The sequence below is a fragment of the Saccopteryx leptura genome, chromosome 1 (genome assembly GCF_036850995.1).
Source record: "Saccopteryx leptura isolate mSacLep1 chromosome 1, mSacLep1_pri_phased_curated, whole genome shotgun sequence".
Taxonomy (NCBI): domain Eukaryota; kingdom Metazoa; phylum Chordata; class Mammalia; order Chiroptera; family Emballonuridae; genus Saccopteryx; species Saccopteryx leptura.
The window spans coordinates 255,067,196-255,085,759 of NC_089503.1; the positions used below are offsets into that span (position 1 = coordinate 255,067,196).

At 41.2% G+C, this 18,564-nt stretch overlaps 2 protein-coding genes across 5 annotated transcripts in view; one reads left to right on the forward strand and one right to left on the reverse strand.

Annotated features, from left to right (window-relative positions):
* The window catches only part of LOC136379451 (adhesion G protein-coupled receptor E2-like), a 345,285-nt gene extending 337,321 nt beyond the window's left edge, over nucleotides 1-7,964 (reverse strand). The window contains exon 1 of the mRNA XM_066346867.1: nucleotides 7,867-7,964. Coding sequence (XP_066202964.1) covers nucleotides 7,867-7,916 — 50 coding nt within the window. The 5' untranslated portion in view covers nucleotides 7,917-7,964. The remainder of the gene's footprint in view (nucleotides 1-7,866) is intronic.
* Nucleotides 1-18,564, forward strand: part of LOC136379474 (adhesion G protein-coupled receptor E2-like) — a 69,343-nt gene that overhangs the window by 5,040 nt on the left and 45,739 nt on the right. For all 4 annotated transcript variants that reach the window (XM_066346904.1, XM_066346891.1, XM_066346900.1 and 1 more), the window contains 2 exons: nucleotides 1,167-1,316; nucleotides 7,542-7,595. In XM_066346904.1, coding sequence (XP_066203001.1) covers nucleotides 1,167-1,316; nucleotides 7,542-7,595 — 204 coding nt within the window. The remainder of the gene's footprint in view (nucleotides 1-1,166; nucleotides 1,317-7,541; nucleotides 7,596-18,564) is intronic.

Consider the following 18,564-nt stretch of genomic DNA (forward strand, 5'->3'; position numbering starts at 1 on the left):
TCCCATCCAACCAACATTTAAGACAGATTTCTAGCCATTGCTGCCACCTGAGAACAGAAGAGGAAAGACCCATCACCTAGGTAGGGTCCAATCATGAACCCCTCTGGTGTGTATTCCTCCTGCTTCCTCTTATGTCTTTGTGCCTATGCCGTGGGCCTTAGAAGGGAACTCTGCTGGTGCAGAGAAGAGAACTCTGATCTGAGCAGACCAGTTGCCTGCCCTGACTCATCATGATGCTGTGAGTCCTTTCAGGCTCTAAAAATCTTTGCTCTTCTGATTGGAATATACAAGACCATAAATTCTTTGCTTCATTTTGATTCATTTTTGTATTGCTGGTTCTTATTTAGCTGCTGTTGGTTAAGCTGATGGTGTCCAGTTCCTGCTCTAGGGAGTCCCTGAGCTACTCAAAGGGTACCGGGGTCATGGGCATCTCTCTCTTATGTTTAGAGACTAGGGAGATAAGATGCCAGAAAGCACTGCAGTGACTCAGTTGTGAGCAACTTCATCTCACATCTGTGATTGTTCTGATAAGGAAGGACTTTCTCCATGGGTGAAAAGCAGCTAGATTCCCCCCAGAGAAATCTTAGAGTATCTGGGAAAAGCCTGACATTGGGAGCTGGGTGGGTGCCTGATGAGGAGTGTGGGGTATACTTGGGCACTGTGGGATAGAAGCCATCAATGGTCAAGGACATGACCACCTGGCTCTACCTTCAGGTGTGAATGGTGAGTGTCACCCTGGAGATCCCCCAGCCATGACTTCCTCCATTATTCCTGCATAAAAAAAGAACTTTAATGCAACTGTCACCCTGACTAGAGCCCACCCCCAGGACCCCAGTGGTGCAAAAAGCACTACGGAAAGGGTTTGGAGCTGAGACAGTGCCTCTGTCTACCCCTCTAGGCCTGGAAAAGGGATACAGACCTCCTTCCGTCACCATCATGACACAGCAGAGTGTCTGAATCTTGGTGCCCTCAGACCAATCAGAGAGCAGTGATGAGCAGAGGCCATGGGCTCTGGAGCAGCTGGTTCTACCCAGCCCAGCCCCAGGAGTGACACCTAGAAACTAGTACTGTCCCATCCCCATGCAGGGTCAGGCTGGAGGCCAGGGTCTCTGCCCTGTGTGAGCTCATGCTTTTTGGAGGTGACCCATTACCTTATTTTGTTCCAGGCATCAATGAATGCGCACCAAATACAACAGCATCCTGTGGAATGTATGCAGACTGTGAGAACACAAAGGGGAGCTACTGCATGTGTAGCCCAAGATATGAGTTTATTTCTGAGTCAGTGGTGAGGAATGAGAGTGAGAACACGTGTGAAGGTAAGATGAACATATACCTTCCATTGCTTCATCCATGATATTTCGAATCACTCACCCCACTTTCTCCAGGCATCAGAGGGCTGTCCTGGGAACACCTGCCTGGCGACCCATCCCTCTCCAAAGCCCAAGGCTTAAAACCTTCCACAGAGTGTCAGTTCAACAATTTTCAAACATCCTTTTGCCACCTGACATCTTATTTTGGTTAAATAAAGAGAGGTATGAAATTCGCAATAGTTCTAGAATTTAAAATACACTGCATTCCAGCACTTTATCCATCCTCTTCTTCATCAGTGACTGCCAGAATTAGAGCTCCTCTCACAGAAACCTCCATGGTCTTAGTCATGCAAGGAGTCCTCTCAGACCCAAGGGCCATGATGAACCCAGGAACACTGTGCAGAAATGTGAATAGAGAGTTTAGAGGATGTGTCCATCTTATCCAGCCAACCTTGCCCCTCACCAACAACCCCATAAGCACTCAAGAGTAAGATGAATGAAAAATGCTCTTATCTAGACTAAAAGGAAAGAGAAGGTGTCATTGTCCCAGGCATAACCATCTCCCAAGGAGATTATCCCAGACCCCATGATGACCCTCATGACTCAAGGAAAGAAGATGGAGGCTAAGCCCCACTCAGAAGGACCCACAGGTCTGCATCTCTGATGGGAGGTCATAAGCTAAGATCACAGAAATCTCATGCCCTCCCTCCAGCCACCCAGCCCTCATGCAAGGCTGGCTTTGCTCAGATATGGATTCTCACCATCTCCTGCCAGTCCAGGGAATGTCTTTGTAAGGATCAGATAAGCAGCTTCACAACCCCAAGGTTGTATGACTGGATATAACCCCTCTGTCCATTCTAAGCTCATACTCCTGTCTTAGTGTCACTAGCCTATCTGGCATAATGGTCACTCTTCTCACCCCTTCTTGTAAGTCCCTTGATATGCTCATGTCAGGAGTGGTTCTTGGTCTAGCTCAATGGGACTACAGTCAGTGTCACCATAAATGGGAGAGCTCTGCCTCCCAGAGTCTCCAGGATTCCCAGAATTCAGACAGTGATCAGCTGCCCTGAGGAGGCTTGACAAAGGACATAATGGGGATGAAAGATGGGTACTGCTCAGAGAATGCAGAATTTCTCCTGCACTCAGTTCCAGAGAGGCCCACCCTGGCATTTGTTCAAATCCTCAATCTGGGACTAAGGTGGCTATGATGTCCTTGCCCCATCTGGCAGCTACCCAAATAAGCTAAGAGTACCAGGGATGACAGGTAGGGAGACTCAGGACACTTTTGACCACTTCTAGACAATAGAGGACCAAGGCCACCGCATTCATCCATAGGAAACCTCCATGTGAATAAGAGGAGGAGATAGTGGGTCTTCACAGAACAGATTTCTGCCATTGCCAAAGAACAAAGAGCCTGGGTCTGGGCAAAGGAACACTGATCTGAAGATTTTCTTCTTCAAGGTCTACCACCTTCATTGCGAGAGGTTGGAGTTGCTAGGATGTGTCCCTGTCATCAGCAGTCTGCATAAATATTTATGCACCACATAATGTTTCAGTAAAAAAGAGACCCCTTATATGATGATGGTCTTATAAGATTATAATGGAGTAAAAAAGTGCCTATCACTTAGTAATGTAGTAGCTGTAGTAAAGTCATAGCATAACACATCACTTATGTGTTTGTGGTGACATTTGGTGTAAACACACCTACTGCACTGCCAGTCATATTCAAGTATAGCACATAACAATTATACTTGATCATGATAATAAGCAACTGTTACTAGTTTGGGTATTTACTAATCTATATATTATTATTTTAGAGTGTACTCTTTCTATTTATAAAGAATGTTTGCTATAAACAATAGCCATGTTCCACCAGCAACAGTCTCATATATCTCGGTTTTACCACACTCTTTGATTGCATCATTTTCTCTTGTGCTTGATTTAATCTCATACTGTTTTGTTTATCATGGACCCTAAGCTTACAAAATTCACTGCTCACTTTGTCAGTCAAAGGCCAGGCTAAGTGGTTGACCTGGAAACAAAACTAAAGGTGATTAAGGACTATGAAGGTGGAAAATCAATGATGGTTATTGCTCACCAGTCAGGCATGTCCCATTCCACCATAGTTATGGTCTTGAAGAACAAGAACAAGGTGGAGGAAGCTGTTAAAGGATCTGTTTTATTGAAGGCAACAAGTCTAACAAAAATTTGAGCAGGACCTACATCAGACACAAAGAAACTTCTGACTTGGATTGAAGACAAGACACAAAAGTGTACCTCTCACAGCACTATGATTTTCACAGCTAGAGCAAAAAGTTTGTTTGTGATGTGGGAAAAAAAGGCTGAACAGACTGCAATGTCAAATCACCTGCTAGTTCTAAGTGGTTTAAGTGACTCAAGAATCCTTACTCATCCTGTTCAGTTGGCTCAGTGGTTGAGTGTCAACCCAGTGTGTCAATGTCCTGAGTTTGATTCCTGGTCAGGGCACACAGGAGAAGCGCCCATCTGCTTCTCCACCCCTCCACCTCTTGCTTCTCTCTCTTCTCTTCTCTTCTTTTCCTGCAGTCCTGGCTCATTTGGAGTGAGTTGGCCCCGGACACTGAGAATGGCTCCGTGGCCTCTGCCTCAGGCACTAAGAAGAGCTCAGTTACTGAGCAATGGAGCAAGGGCTCCAAATGGGTAGAGCATCTCCCCCTAGTGGGCTTGCTGGGTGGATCCTTGTTGGGGCACATGCAGGAGTCTGTCTTTCTGCCCCCACCCAGGAGTCTGTCTTTCTGCCCCCACCCTCACTGAATAAAAAAAAAGAATACTTACTCAGTGTCTGATGTGAAAATGAGTAGTGAGTCTGTGTGTGCTGATGTGATGGCAACGGAAGAATGTTTTGGAAACTCTGGATAAGCTAGTTGTGGGTGAAAATTACTTGCCAGACCAAATATTCACTATGGATGACCTTCCTATTCTGGAAATAGGATGCCTGAAAGGACTTTCACCCATACAAGGTCAAGTCAATGTCAGGTTTCAAGGCTTTTAAGGACAGAATAACATTTTCCTTGAGGGCAATGTTCCAGGGTACAAATTCAAACTCTTTGTGACCTAGCAATGAGAATCTTAGGGCCTTTAAGCACATCAGAAAGCACATACTTCCAGAGTATAGCAGGAGCAGTAAGAAGTCGTGGATGACACAGCTCTCTTGCCAAGATGCCCTCCTGGGTTATTATGCTGGTGGAATGGAGAAGTACTGTTTAGAGACTAGCATACCTTTCAAGATTTTGTTTATTATTGATAGTGCTCCTGGACATACTTTTTTTAATAGTGATGTTCTTCCCAATATCAATGTTATAGTTTTTCCTCCAGACATCACCTCTTTAATTTAACCAATGGACCAAAAAGCTATAGCAGCATTCAAGCAGGGGTCCCCAAACTTTTTACACAGAGGGCTAGTTCACTGTCCCTCAGACCGTTGGAGGGCCACCACATACAGTGCTCCTCTCACTGACCACCAATGAAAGAGGTGGCCCTTCCGGAAGTGCGGTTGGGGGGCCGGATAAATGGCCTCAGGGGGCTGCATGCGGCCCGCGGGCCGTAGTTTGGGGACGCCTGAAGGCCTACTGCTTGAGGAGAAACTTTGCCCAGATTATTGCTGCAACTGAGGAAGACACGAAGGAGACACAGATGCAATTCTGGAAAGGTTACAACACCTATGACTGCATCAAGAACTTCACATGGGCTTGGGATGATATCACAAAGAAGCATGTGACTAGCATCTAGAAGAAGACACTCTAGAAGTTTGTGTATGACTTTTGAGGCTTTACCAAGAATGAGGAGGCTGCAGGAATCACATCCATCTTTTTCACGATCGTCAGTGACTGCCAGGATGAGACCAGACCCCACTGGAGCCCACTGGACTCAGCCACACCACACAGTCTCTCATATCGCCCAGGCCTTGATGGGCCCTGGACTCCCATTCACAAACATGCGGGAAAGGGAGATGAAAAAACAGGCCCACTTTCCTGAGCTGCTAGCCCTACTCCTCACCAACCATGCCACCTGGAGAAGGTGCCACCTGGTGCCCCGATCCCGCTTCTGTGCTGCTCAGCCCCTGTTCATCCCCTGGAGCAAGGCTCCTCCACCCTGACCCTCCCCAGAAATTTCAATTCACAGACCAGAGGGTAGATGTGATGCCCAAGACCCAAGAGGCTGTTGTGTCCGTGGTGAGCAAGGTGATGTCGACACCCGCCCCAAACTCAGAGAGTTGGGTGAATGAAGGGGCTCCCATCTGAAGCAGATGACAAGGGAGAGCATCACTGGGGACCACTGCCTCAGGCTTGACCCTCTCTGACAGAGACTTTACCAAGGATGAGAGGCTTCAGAAATCACCAAAACTGTGGTTGATGTGGCAAACAACTGTAAGCTGAGTGTGATGAGGATGAATGTCACCGAGAAGCTCCTAGACGTGGTGTCTGAGGAAGTGACTAACAAGGGGTTGTTGGAACAGGAACAAGAACACATGACCGAAGAAGAGGCAAGCCAAAAGAAATGGAAGAGGAAGAAAAGGAAAAACCCCAAGGAAATGTACACAGATGGCTTTGGCAGAAGTTTTTGCAAATTGCAACACATTTTTTTAAATGTGTGAAAACATGGAACTTCAACACTGAAAGGTTTTCATTAATAGATAGAATGTTCATGGCACATTTTCTGCTTACATGCAAATCTGGGATGAAAAGAGAAACAAACCAAGCAAACCACTGTGGACATGTTTCTGAAAGAGTAACACCTCCTCCCGAAGAGCTTCAGGCACATCTTTCCGAAGGGATTCCAGAAAGAGACATTGTTAGCACAGGAGGTGACAACTCCGTCCATATTGTTGTGCCTGAAGACCTTCCAGTGGGAGGAGATGTGGAGGTGGGTGACAGTGATGTTGATGACCCCGACCCTGAGCAGACCTGAGCTAATGTGTGTATTTTCGTTTTCATTTGTAACAAAGTTTAAGAAAAAAAAATATTTTTATTTGAATAGAAAAAAGCTTCTACAGTAAAAATATAAAGAAAGAAAATATTTTTACAGTGTTTTTTGTTGTTTTCGTTTTTGTATTTTTTGTTTGTTTGTTTGTTTGTTTTTGGTTAAAGGAGGAGAGGAAGAGACAGACCAGAATCTACCTGGCAAGCCCAGTAGGGGTCAAAGGCGCTGTTGCTTAGCAACTGAGCCTTTTTTAGCACCTGAGGTGGAGACCACAGAACCATCCTCAGTGCCCAAGGTCAACTTGCTCAAGCCAATAGAGCTATGGTTGCAGAGGGGAAGAGATAGAGGGAGAGAGGGAGGGGGATGGGTGGAGAAGCAGATGGTCGCTTCTCCTGTGTGCCCTTACTGGAATCGAACCCGGAACATCCACACGCCAGGCAGACACTCTACCACTGAGCCAACTGGCCAAGGCCTTTACAGCATGTTTTGTACAATGTGTTTGTGTTTTAAGTTAAATGTTATTATAAAACAGTCCAAAAGTTTTAAAGAATTTAAGAGCTTATAAAGTAAAAAAAGTTATAGTAAACTAAATTTATTATGTAAGAAAGCAATTTTATCAATTTAGTATAGTCTAAGTGTGGAGTGTTATAAAGTCTACAGTAGTGGACAGTGGGCCTTCACATTCACTCTCCACTCACTCACTGACTCACTCAGGGCAACTTTCCATTCATCATAAGTGCCCTATACAGGTGTACCATTTTTTAATTTTTTGTATCATATTTTACCATATCTTTTCTATGTTTAGATCTGTTGAGATACACAAATACTGACCATTGTTGCCTACACTATTTAGTATAGTAATATACTGTACAGGTTTGTAGCGTAGGAGCAATAGGCTATACCATATAGCTTAGGCTAGAGATCATCTAGGTTTGTGTAAGTACACTGTATGATATACTATAACACGAAAAATTTGCCTAAAGATGCATTTTTCAATGTGTATCCTCATCGTTAAATAGCACAGGATTGTGTTCTGTCCCCATATTTGTACCACCTGAGGTTCCACAGGGCTGTGGCTGACAGTGGAAAGTCCCAAGATGGAGAGAAAAGGCTATCTTCAACTCCAAGTGAACTTGCAGAGCCTTAGGGAGTTGCCAGGAAGCTGTGAGATGCAAGCTCAAATCCACCTGCAATGAGGGTAATGGCCATGAAAAGGTTGAAATTGGAGCTCAACTCTCCTCTCTCTGTCACCTCTCTGTTTTTCTGTGCCAGGATTCTTGGTGCTGCTGCTGTTGACATTGGAATCCACAGACCAGAACCCTAGAGGTGAGTCTGCCAGCCAGAGGTGTTCGTAAGAGAAAATGGGGAGCACAGACCAGGGTGTGGGTCCTCTCACCAAGAAAGGGAGAAAGAAAGCTGTTCTGCAAGTGAGGCTCAGAGATAGCCCAAATAATGTTTTTTTCCCCTAGATACCCAGATATTTTTAGCTCTTTCTCTTCTGATAGCAGCCATGTCTCCCTTCCCCTGCCCCTACTCTTGAACCCCCAGCTGTATCCCTCCATTTCTTGTGCCTTCTGACCATGGTCTCCACCCCCACCAACTCTGCCCCCACAGCCTGTGCTCCCTGGTGCCCTGTGCACTCCACATGTGTCAATGCCACTGCCTGTCGCTGTCATCGGGGATTCACTTCTTCATCTGGGGAGATCCTCACCAACCGCTTTGACGGATGTGATGGTACAGAGGCCTAGAGGCAGTGGAGGGACACACAGAGATTGTGGGGAGAGATCATGGGTATCTAGTCCTAGAGCAGCACAGAAGCGCTTTGTCAACGATCAGAGAGAGGAGACAAGCCAGAGTAGTATAAGTGACCGGGCACTCCAGTTTTTGTGATCAGTATAGGTAGAGTGTTGAGAGCTTACACAGTGGAGCCGGGTTACATCAGTTCAAAGTTTAGTTCTGCCACTGACTGGCTCTCTGACATTAATGAAACTATTTCTCCTCTCTTTGCCTCCATTTGCTTGTCTGTAAATTGGACATAATCACCATACCCACCACACATACATGGAATGAGATTTAATATTTACCTGTGTAAAGAACAGGTAAAGACTGGTACAGAGAAAATTGTCAACAAACAAAAGCTATTATCACCGTTACAGCTATCATTACTATTATTTTTAATTTTCATAGCACAACAAAAGAGAAAAAATCATGGGAGCAATGGGGGGAAAGGATCACCCAGTGCCTGGAAGCTCGGGCTCTTCCACTAACTCGAGCTTCTCAGGAGTCCAGCCCACATAGGATCATGGTTTCCCACCTCAACCTCACAGCAGCACCTACCAAGCAGACCTAGTTGGTTTTGTTTCCAAACCATTCTTTCAGTCTCCCACACCCTAACTCTGCCAACCACAAATCTATTCTCTGTGTTTATGTGTTAAAATTTTTTTAGATCCACATAGAAGTGAGATTATATAGTATTTGTCATTTTCTGTCAGATTCATTTCAATTAGCATAATGCCCTCCAAAACCATCCCTGTTGTTATAAATGACAGGATTTTCCTTTTTTATGGATGAATAATATTTCACTATATATATATATATATATATACACACAACTTTTTTTTATTATCTCTTCATCCATCAAAGGATGCTTAGGTTATTTTAAGGCCTTAGCTATTTGGTGCAGTAATAAACATGGAAATGCAGATATCTTTTCAGTTAGTGTTTTTGATTTTTTCAGATAAATACCCACAGGTGGAATTGCTGGATCATACAATAATCCTATTATTGATTTTTGAGGAGTTTCCATACTATTTTCCATAATGGCTGCACTAATTTACAATACCACTAATATGCAAGGGTTCTCTTTTCTCCACATCCTCGCCAACACTATTCCTTGTGTCTTTGATAAAAGTCATTCTAAAAGGTTTGAGATGATATTTAATTATGGTTTTGATTTGCATTTCCCTGATGATTAGTGATGTTGAGCAATCTTTCATTTACCTGTTGGCCATTTGGATGTCTTCTTTGGAAAATGTTTATCTAATTCTCTGCTAATTTCTATATTGGATGTTTAGGAGTTTTTTTCTATTGAGTTATATGAGTTATTTCTATGTTTTGAATGTTAACTGCTTATCAGGATATATGATTTGCAAATATTTTTCTACCAAATTGTACATTGTCTTTTCATTTTGTTGGTGATTATCTGTTTTCGTTTTATTTTTTTATTCTTCTTTTCCAACTGAGAAGAGGGAAGATAAAGGCAGACTCCCACATGAACCTGGACCAAGGTCCACCTGGCAACCCCCATCTAGGGCCTATACTCTGCCAATCTGAGACCATGCTCAAAACGGAGCTATTTTTAGTGCCGGAGGCAAAGGCTCCATGGAGCCATCCTCAGTGCCTGGGGCTGATGTACTCAAACCAATCGAGCCATGGCTGCAGGAGGAGAAGAGAGAAAGTGAGAGAAGAGAGTGGGGGAGGGGTGGAGAAGCAGATGCTCGCTTCTCTTGTGTGGCCTGACCAGGAATCAAACTCAGGACATTTACACACTCGTCGATGCTCCAACACTGAGCCAACTGGCCAAGGATGTTGATGGTTTTCTTTGTTATGTTTGAGATACTTACACTTGTCTATTTATGCTTTGGAGTCAAATCTAAAAAAAAAAATCTTTGCCAAAACCAATGTCAAGGAGCTCACTCCCTCTCTTTTCTTCTAAGAGTTGTATGGTTTCAGGATAACATCCTTTTTTCAATGATCATAATTGGGCTCAAAACATTGAGTGACTTATTAAAAGTCACAAATTAATAAGGTGACACAACCTAGATCTAAGTCTAAAACTAAATAGTTTTTACTCTTTAACAGTACAAAAATTATAAAAGGAACTTGGCCTGACCTGTGGTGGCGCAGTGGATAAAGCGTCAACCTGGAAATGCTGAGGTCGCCGGTTTGAAACCCTGGGCTTGCCTGGTCAAGGCACATATGGGAGTTGATGCTTCCAGCTCCTCTCTTCTCTCTCTCTCTCTCTCTCTCTCCCTCTCCTCTCTAAAAAAATGAATAAATAAAAAAAATAAAAAATAAATAAAAGGAGCTTATGTTATTAAAAAATGGTTATAATAATGAAATTTATGTTATATACACACTTTTACCTCAACAAAAAAGGCAGGGGAGGGGGAAAAATTATATGATTTTTATACCAGGAATATCCTTGATATACTCAAAATAGTCTTAGATAAGTATTTATTGGTAATAACAAATTCTTTTTTTTCTAATTTTTATTAAATTTATTGTGTTTACATAGATTCAAGTGTCCCACTGAATATATCACCCCCCACCCCCGTGTTCTCCGTGACACCCCCCTTGCCACCTCCCCCCAAAAGCTTCCCCCCTTCCCTCCAGGATTTGCTGTCCTGCTCTCTATAACCCTGTGTTATGTATATATAATTGCACTAATTTCTTTCTCTTCTCTAATCCCATCCTCTCATTCCCTTTCCCTCTGACCACTTTCTCTTTGGTCTATTCGATCCCGCCTGTGCCTCTATTCCATTCCTCTGTTCACATTGTTCATTAGCTTCCTCAAATGAGTGAGGTCATATGATATTTTTCTTTCTCTGCCTGGCTTATTTCACTTAGCATAATAGTTTCAAGGTCCATCCATGTGGTCACAAAAGGTAAGATTTCCTTCTTTTTCATGGCCACATAGTATTCTATTGTGTATATGTACCACTGCTTTTTAATCCACTCTTCCACTGATGGACACTTGGGCTGTTTCCAGATCTTGGCTATTGTAAACAATGCTGCAATACACATGGGGGTGCATTTCTTCTTTTGAATTCATGATTTGGTATCCTTAGGATATATTCCTAAAATGTGGATAGCTGGGTCAAAAGGCAGTTCCATTTTTATTTTTTGAGGTATCTCCATACTGTTTTCCACAGTGGCTGCACCAGTCTGCATTCCCACAATCAGTGCAGGAGGGTTCCCTTTTCTTCACATCCTCATCAGCACTTGTTATGTGTTGTTTTGTTAATGAGTGCCATTCTGACAGGTGTGAGGTAGTATCTCATTGTGGTTTTAATTTGCATTTCTCTAACAATTAGTAATGTTGAACATTTTTTCATATACCTATTGGCCATCTGTATGTCTTCTTTGGAGAAGTGTCTATTCATTTCTTTTGCCCATTTTTGATTGAATTGTTTATTTTCATGGTGTTGAGATATACAAGTTCTTTATAAATTTTGGTTATTAATCCTTTATCAGACGTATTGTCAAATATGTTCTCCATTGTGTGGTTTGTCTTTTTATTTTGTTCATATTGTCTTTAGCTGTGCAAAAGCTTTTTAGTTTGATATAGTCCCATTTGTTTATCCTGTCTTTTATTTCACTTGCCCGTGGAGATAAATCAGCAAATATATTGCTGCGAGTGATGTCAGAGAGCTTACTGCCTATGTTTTCCTCAAGATAATTGTGGTTTCACGACTTACATTTAAGTCTTTTATACATTTTGAGTTTATTTTTTTGAATGGTGTAAGTTGCTGATCTAGATTCATTTTATTTGCAAGAACCAGTCCAATTTTTCCAACACCATTTGTTAAAGAGTCTTTCTTTACTCCATTGTATGCTCTTGCCTCCTTTGTCAAATATCAATTGTTCATAAAGGTGTGGGTTTATTTCTGGGATCTCTTTTCTGTTCCATTAATCTATATGCCTGTTCTTATGCCAGTACCAGCTATTTTGAGTACAATGGCCTTGTAGCATAACTTGATATCAGTAAGTGTGATACCACCCACTTTATTCTTCATTTTCAAGATTGCTGAGGCTATTTGTGTTCTTTTTCATTCTATATAAATTTTTGGAGTATTTGTTCTATATCTTTGAAATATGCCATTGGTATTTTAATAGGAATTACATTGAATTTATAGATTCCTTTGGGTAATATAGACATTTTAATGATGTTTTTTCTTCCTATCCATGAACACAGTATATGCTTCCACTTGTTTGTATTTTCCTTGATTTCTTTTATCAATGTTTTATAATTTTCCCAGAATAACTCTTTAACCTCCTTGGTTAAATTTACTCCTACGTACTTTATTTTTTTGTTGTTGCAGTAGTGAAGGGCATTGTTTTCTTAATATCTCTTTCAGACAGTTCATTGTTGATGTATAAAATGCCTCTGATTTCTGAATTTTAATTTTATATCCTACCACCTTGCTGAATTCATTTATCAGGTCTAGTAGTTTTTTGACAGAGACTTTAGGGTTTCCTATGCACAGTATCAGGTCATCAGCAAATAATGATAGTTTTACTTCTTCTTTTCCCATTTGGATGCCTTTTATTTCTTTTTCTTGTCTGATTGCTGTGGCTACGACTCCCAGAACTATGCTGAATAAGAGTGGTGAAAGGGGGCACCCCTGCCTTGTTCCTGATTTAAGGGGGTTGTTTTTAATGTTTGCTCATTAATTATGATGTTGGCTGTGGGTTTGTCATAGATGGCCTTTATCATGTTGAGGTATGTTCCCTGTATTCCCACTTTGCTGAGAGTTTTGATCATAAATGGGTGCTGGATTTTATCAAATGCTTTTTGCATCTATTGATATTATCATGTGATTTTTCTCCTTCTTTTTGTTTATATGATGAATCACATTGATTGATTTGTGAATATTGTACCAGCCTTGCCTCCCAAGAATAAATCCCACTTGATCATGTGTAGGATTTTTTTCATGTATTGCTGGATCCTGTTTGCTAATTTTTTGTTGAAAATTTTAGCATCTAAGTTCATCAGGAATATTGGCCTATAGTTTTCTTTCTTTGTGTTGTCTTTGCCTGGTTTTGGAATCAGAATTATGCTCACCTCAGAAAAGGAGCCTGGAAGTCTTCCTTCCTCTTGAATTTTTTGAAATAGCTTGAGAATGATAGGAGTTAGTTTTTCTTTGAATATTTGGTAGAATTCACCTGTGAAGCTATCTGGCCTGGGCTTTTGTTTGTTGGGAGAGTTTTGATAACTGTTTCAGTCTCATTTGTTATAATCAGTCTGTTTAGGTTTTCTGATTCTTTTATATTGATTTTGGAAAGATTATATGTTTCAAGAAATTTGTTCATTTCACCTAGGTTGTCCAATTTTTTGGCATACACTTCTCCATAGTATTTTCTTATAATCTTTTATATTTCTGCTGTTTCAATTGTTTGTTACTTCTCCACTCTCGTTTCTAATTTTATTTATTTATGTCCTCTCCCTTTTTTTCTTGGTGAGTCTTGTTAAAGGTTCATCAATTTTGTTTACCTTTTCAAAGAACCAGCTCTTAATTTTATTGATCTTCTGTATTTTTTTTTTAGCCTCTATGTCATTTATTTCCACTCTGATCTTTATTATTTCCTTCCTTCTACTTCCTCTGGACTTTACTTGCTGTTCTTTTTCTAGTTCTTTTAGGTGCAGAGAGTTAAGTTGTTTATTTGAGCTTTCTCTAGTTTCTTAAGGTATGCTTGTAATGCTATGAACTTCCCTCTCAGGACTGCTTTGGCTGTGTCCCATAAATTTTGAGTTGTTGTATGTTCATTTTCATTTGTTTCAAGGAAATTTTTTATTTCTTCCTTGATCTCATTGTTAATCCATCCATTATTTAATAACATGCTATTTAGTCTCCAAGTGTTTGAATGTTTTTCAGTTTTTATATTGTAGTTAATTTCTAGTTTCATGCCATTGTGGTCAGAGAAGATGCTTAATATGATTTCAATCTTCTTAAATTTACTGAGACTCATTTTTGTCCTAACATGTGGTCTATCCTATAGGATGTGCCATGAGCACTTGAAAAGAATGTATATTCTGTTGCTTTAGGGTGAAATGTTCTGAAGATATTTTTTAAATCCAGTTGATCTAGTGTGTCCTTTAAGTTTGCTGTTTCTTTGTTGACTTTCTTTCTTGAGGATCTATCCAATGATGTTAGTGGGGTATTGAAATTCTCTACTATTGTAGTATTGCTGTTGATCTCACTTTTTATGTTCATCAAAATCTGCTTTATATATTTAAGTACTCTTATATTAGGCACATAGATATTTATAATAGCTATATCTTCCTGTGGATTGCTCCCTTTATCATTATGTAGGGACTTTCTTTATCCCTTACTATAACCTTTGTTTAAAAGTCTATTTTGTCAGATAAAGTATTGCTATTCCAGATTTTTTTTCATTTCCATTTGCATGCAATATTTTTTTCCATCCCTTCACTTTCAGTCTATGTGTATCTTTTGTTTTGAAGTGGGTCTCCTGTAAACAGCACATGTACAGGTCCTGTTTTCTTATCCATGCAGCTACCCTATGTCTTTTTTTTATTAAATTTAAAACAGTGACATTGATAAATCAGGGTACATATGTTCCGAGAAAACATCTCCAGATTATTTTGAGCTTTGATTATGCTGTATACCCCTCACCCAAAGTCAAATTGCCTTCTGTCACCTTCTATCTGGTTTTCTGTGTACCCATCCCCTCCCCCCACCCCCTCTCTCCTTCCTTGCACCCTCCCCCCCAAACCACCCGTCCCCATTACCATCACATTCTTGTCCATGTCTCTGAGTCTCATTTTTAAGTCCCATCTATGTATGGATTCATATAGTTCTTAGTTTTTTCTGATTTACTTCTTTCGCACAGTATAATGTTATCAAGGTTCATTCATTTTATTGTAAATGATCCGATGTCATCATTTCTTATGGCTGAGTAGTATTCCATAATATATATGTACCAAAGCTTTTAAATTCACTCCTCCTCTGATGTACACTTGGACTGTTTCCAGATCTTTGCTATTGTGAACAATGCTGCCACAAACATGGGGGTGCATTTCTCCTTTTGAGCAGGTCTATGGTGTTCTTGGGGTATATTCCTAAAAGTGGGATGGCTGGGTAAAAGGCACTTCGAGTTTTAATTTTTTGAGGAATCTCCATACTGACAGAATAAAAAGACAAACTACACAATGGGAGAACATATTTGACAATACATCTGATTTATAAAAAGAACTTGTAAATCTCAACACCAGGAAGACAAACATTTCAATCAAAAAAATGGGAAAAAGAAATGAATAGATACTTCTCCAAAGAAGACATACAAATGGCCAATAGGCATATGAAAAAATGCTCATCATTAATCATTGGAGAAATGCAAATTAAACCATAATGAGATATCACCTCACACCAGTCAGAATGGCGCTCATGAACAAAACAACACAGAATAAGTGCTGGCGAGGATGTGGAGAAAAGGGAACCCTCCTGCACTGCTGGTGGGAATGCAGACTGGTGCAGCTACTGTGGAAAACAGTATGAAGATTCCTCAAAAAATTAAATACCCTATGTCTTTTAATTGGAGCATTTGATCCATTTATATTTCAGGTGTTTATTGATATGTAGTTGTTCATTGCCATTTTATTCTTTAAATCTACATTCCTCTTTTTCTAAATTTTTTTCCCTTTGTTTTATTTACAACAGGCTGCTTAACATTTCTTACAACATTGGTTTGGTGTAAGAAATTCCTGGATTTCTTTTTTTTTTTGGTCGAGGAAGTTTTTTATTTTTATTTCTCTTTCAATTTTAAATGAAAGCCTTTCTGGATAAAGAAGTTTTGGTTATAGGTTCTTGTTTTGCACATTTTGAATATTTCTTGCTATTCTCTTCTGGCCTCAAGTGTATCTGTTAAAAAGTCACATGTCATCCTTATGGGGTCTCCTTTGTAGATGATTAACTGCTTTTCTCTTGCAACTTTTAGTATTCTTTCTTTATATCTTAGCTTTGGTATTTTAATTATGATGTGTCTTAGTGTAGGTCTCTTTGGGTTCCTCTTTAATAGGACTCTCTGTGCTTCTTAAACTTGTGTGACTTTTTCCTTCATCAATTTAGGGAAGTTTTAAGCTATGATTTCTTCAATCAGGTTCTCTATTCCTTGTTCTTTCTCTTCATCTTCAGGAACCCCTATGATGCAGATGTTATTTCTTTTCATGTTGTCACAGAGCTCTCTTAGAGTTTCCTCAGACTTTTTGAGCCTCTTTTCTTTCTTTTTACTCTTCTGCTTCCTTGCTTTCATTTATCTTATCCTCTAAATCGCTGATCTGATCCTCTGCTTTATCCAGTTTGTGGTTAATTCCTTTTAATGTAGTCCTCATTTCTGATATTGTATATGTCATTTCTGTCTGATTCTTTTTTATGATTTCAATGTCCTTTTTGATGCTTGATATCTCTTTAGGTGCTCATTATGTCTGTCCATTGTTGCTTTAAGATCCTTGAGCATCCTAACAATTATTATTTTAAACTCTGCATCTGGTATCTTAGTTATTTCCATCTCATTCAGCTCTTTTTCTAGGTATTTCTCTTATTGATTCATTTGGATTGCATTTCTCTGTCTTCCCATTTTGTCTTTGTATAGGCTTCTCCTTTGGGTGTGCTGTTTGTGTAGCTAGCTGAATATAGGATTGGTGTTGTCTGCCTTGAGCTTCCAGTGTGTTGTTTCTAGGTCTCCTTGGGTTGGCATCAGCTGTTGTTTGTAATCCACTGTGGGCTACTTGTCTGCTGCTACTGCTTTTTTTGCTGTATCTGGCGGTGTTTTCTATGCCTTAGCTGGGTCATTTATGAGGAGCCCTTCCTTAAGATACCACTCTAACTAGGGTTGTTAGGTCCTGAGCTGATGCTCTCTATATCTGGCTGCTGGATGTGCCAACCCTTGACCTCTCTGGCTGGAACCTGGCACAGACTAGTGGGGGTCACTGCCTATGACTGGCCCTTAGTAACCTCCTTGGAGCTACAGGCAATCCATAATTTGTGGCTACCTCAGCTGGGCCCAGGTATCATTGGGCCCACCACTTCCGCCTCCTTCTTGGGCATTCAGACACTGGCACCACCAGGTGGGTGCACAGGCCCCTCACAAGTTGATGCACAGACTGCCTTGCCAGGCACTGCCCCCACAGGTGTGCATGCCGTCACTTCAGGCACCATCACCACCACCACCAAAAGCACACCATGCCACCGCAGCCAGGCCCACACACCCTTCAGGGGGTACTCAGCAGCATGGGGGGGTGCAATGTAGCCCAGACCTCAGCACTCAAAACCTGTGTCCCTGACACACCCCTGCTTCTAAGTGACTCTGCTTTGACTGGAGTAGGAGAGCCTCCAGTGGGCAGGGTAATTGCTGGTGTTGCTGCTCCCAGGAAAAATGGTCACTTTAGATTTGGGTAGTGACTCAGCAGCATAAGGGTTAAGGTAGCTGTCTCTTACAGTCTCTCCTTGTGCCTCCAAGATTACACTCTCTTCTTGCAACTCCAGTCCTCTCAGTGCTCTCCACTCCCGGAGCCCAGGGTAAGTGGCTGTGAATAAGGTTTTCTACACAGTTCCTTTGAAATGAACCCTGGGTCTGAGAGTTCGGTTTCCCTCTCACAAACAATAACCTGGCCCTTCTTTCAGCTAAATACTGTCCATACTCATCTTCTAGTCTCTGGGGCTCTAGGCTGAGCTCCAGTCTTGGGGCTGAGGACCCACAACTCTCCGGGCAACCTACCCCACCATGAGAGTCCCTCCAGGCTGCCACTCACTCCTGGGAGTGGGGAAGCCCATTCTGCATCTCAGCCCTTCCTACCAATCTTGTGTGGTTTTTTCGGTGATCCTTGGTTATAGATTCCTCTTAGTTTAGTCCAAAGTTGGGGTCTTTTAATCAATTTTAAGGGGCTGACATTGATAAATCAGGGTACATATGTTCAGAAAAAACATCTTCAGATTATTTTGACGTTTGATTATGTTACATACCCCTCACCCAAAGTCAAATTGTCTTCCGTCACCTTCTATCTGCTTTTCTTTGTGCCCCTCCCCTCTCCCACCCCCTCCCTCTCTTTCCTCCCTCTCTCCTCCCCCCACCCCATTACCATCACATTCTTGTCCATGTCTCTGAGTCTCATTTTTATGTCCCATCTATGTATGGAATTATATAGTTCTTAGTTTTTTCTGACTTACTTATTTCACTCAGTATAATGTTATCAAAGTCCATCCATGTTATTGTAAATGATCTGATGTCATCATCTCTTATGGTTGAGTAGTATTCCATAGTATATATGTACCAAAGCTTTTTAATCCACTCATCCACTGAGGGACACTTGGGCTGTTCCCAGATCTTTACTATTGTGAACAATGCTGCCATAAACATGGGGGTCATTTCTTCTTTTGGAACAGTGCTTTGGTGTTCTTAGGGTATATTCCTAAAAGTGGGATAGTTGGGTCAAAGGCAGTTCGATTTTTAATTTCTTAAGGAATCTCTATACTATTTTCCACAGTGGCTGCAC